Source organism: Hipposideros armiger, unplaced genomic scaffold (assembly GCF_001890085.2).
Source record: "Hipposideros armiger isolate ML-2016 unplaced genomic scaffold, ASM189008v1 scaffold_1116, whole genome shotgun sequence".
Taxonomy (NCBI): Eukaryota; Metazoa; Chordata; class Mammalia; order Chiroptera; family Hipposideridae; genus Hipposideros; species Hipposideros armiger.
The window spans coordinates 40,429-42,863 of NW_017732466.1; the positions used below are offsets into that span (position 1 = coordinate 40,429).

General features: G+C 57.4%; 1 gene segment (V, D, J or C); it reads left to right on the plus strand.

The window, feature by feature from the left end:
- Positions 1-2,162, plus strand: part of LOC109376386 (T-cell receptor beta-1 chain C region-like) — a 14,687-nt gene extending 12,525 nt beyond the window's left edge. The window contains 2 exon segments of the C gene segment in view: positions 1,492-1,598; positions 1,914-2,162. Coding sequence covers positions 1,492-1,598; positions 1,914-1,934 — 128 coding nt within the window.
- Positions 2,163-2,435: the final 273 nt, after the last annotated feature.

Here is a 2,435-nt window from a genome sequence, read left to right on the forward strand (position 1 = left end):
CCTCTCCCTACTCTACATGTACTGCGAGTCTGTCTATCCCCAGTCCCACTCAATCAGACCAGCCCCTGCCACCTGTGCTTCCTGCCTTTGCCCAGTGGTTGGGGGAAGGACCCCAGAGGGGAGGAAACATTTTTGTATCATGATGTAGCATTGTGGCAACTCAGGGGGGGGCCACGATGATGCAAGTAAAGGAGAGGCTTTTACAAAAAGCTCTGCCTTAGATAATAGCCCCACCCAGCCCAGGGAACACAGCTCTGGGATGGCGAGAGTAGCTGGGAGAGGTCCCTGGGGCTGCTCTCCTATGCAGTCTTGCAGGGACCCTGACTTGGGGAACACCTACCTCTGTATCGCCCTGCTCCAGGCTCAACTTCCCGGAATGTCAAGGACCAAAGCAGCAAAGTGGGATGGTCATTCGCAAACCTGCCCTTTGACAAAGTACTTGCACATGCGTTATTCATTAAGCACTCACAACAGCCCTGAGGGAAAGACATGCCGTTTTTCAGATGGAGAAACTAAAGTCAGAGAGGTTATAAGTAGCGCGAGGAGCAGGGTCTAGCCTGGAACATTCCCCAACTCCAACCCAGCCACCACCGCCGCCAATACCCCTTCAGATGTGAAGGCCACTGTATTGTCTGTCCCCAAGCCAAGCTGATTTCAACCTCTGCAAATTGGGGGTGACCCCACGCAGTGTCCAGATTACTATGTCCAGCTAGTTCTGGAGGTGGGAAGAGACAAGCCAGGAAGGAAAAGGAGGGTGAGCCCTCAGTCTGTGTCAAGGGCCGTGGGGGAAGGGGAGAAATTGTTGGCAGCCCCTTCCCACTGTGCTCCTACACTGAGCAACACTTCGGGCCAGGAACCAGGCTCACGGTGCTAGGTAAGACGATGGCTCCAGGTAGGAGGGAGGGTGGGCTGCTCGGCCTGGACGAGCCCCTGAACCCTGGCCCTCCAGGGAGTGGGCGCTGGACCCTTTGGGCCCCTCGTCGGGGAAGGCGGGGTTTGCGCCCGGGGCCCCAGGGCTGTGCGAACACCGGACAGCTGTACTTTGGGAACGGTTCCAAGCTGACCGTGCTGGGTAAGGACTTGAGCTGGGGGTCCCGGAGCGCTGCGTGGCGCGGGATGGAGAAAGGGGAGCAGCAGCTAGCTACCCAGCTCGGTTCCGAGCTGTGCTCAGAGGCGGGGCGGCCCCCGGGCCGGGGCTCCGGGTTCTGGGCGCTGGGAGCACCCAGGGTTGGCTGGGTACCTGGCTGAGTCCGTGACGGCAGCAGAGGGCAGCGCCGGGTTTTTGTCCTGGGCCTCGGTGCTGTGAGCGCAGAAACTCAGCATTTCGGCGCAGGCACCCGGCTGACGGTGCTAGGTAAGCGGGGACACCCGCCAGGGACGCGCAGCGGGTTTTTGTGCGGGGCTCGCGGGCCGTGACTGGGCAGACACAGTCCTTCGGGAACGGCACGCGGCTCCTGGTGCTGGGTGAGCGGCGCGNCTTCCTGCCAATAGTGTCCTATCAGCAAGGGGTCCTGTCTGCCACCATCCTGTATGAGATCCTGCTGGGGAAGGCCACCCTGTATGCAGTGCTGGTCAGCGCCCTGGTGCTGATGGCCATGGTAAGGGGATAGGAGGACGGCAGGGTGGGCAGATGGGTTGGAGGTGACACTTGAAACACAGAAACTTGGAGCCAGGATCATGGAGACCCTGACCAGACCAGAGGTGGGCAAGGAGAAAGAGGGGGTGGCCCACATGCCTCAGCAGACACCTCACCTCTGGGATTGCTATGGGAGAGCCAGGGAGGAAAGAGAAGCTGGGGTCACCTGAAACCCAACGGAGGTTTCAAGGAGCCTTGTTCATCCAGCCAGTGGGCCAGTCTGCTCCCTCTCAATCCCCACCACCTGTGGTAACCCGAAAAACCTTCTCTTCTTCAGGTCAAGAGAAAGGATTCCTGAAGCCAGCTCAGAGGTGGAGCCAGGAACTTCCAGCCAACGGGGGTTCTACTTTTTCCATTCCTAGCCAGTGCTTCTCAAGAGCTGTTCTCCTCTCTCTGCTCATCCCTGATATCTATCCCCTATGAGCTTGCACAACTGCACACTCACGACCGCACTCTCTCTAACCCCAAAGGGACCCTGCTGTGCCTAACTTGACTGAACCAATAAAAATGGCCTGTTCTGGCTTGATTCTGCCTTGAGTGTCTCCATATCTCTTCTGCTTGTCTCTGAACTCTCATCGACTCCAATTAGGATAGAAACAAGAGGTTGTCAAGAAAAGTACAGTCCCCTCAGGTACCCAGGGGCCTAGCCTGTGACTGGCATTGGTTTTCCTTATTGGGAATTAAAGTACCTGTGAAAGGTGGTGATAGGAGATGAAGAGGTTTACTCCGGGACAGCCTAGAAAAATGGTGATGTTGACCATAAGAATGTTCTGTCCTACCTGGACAAAGGTGCTCTGAG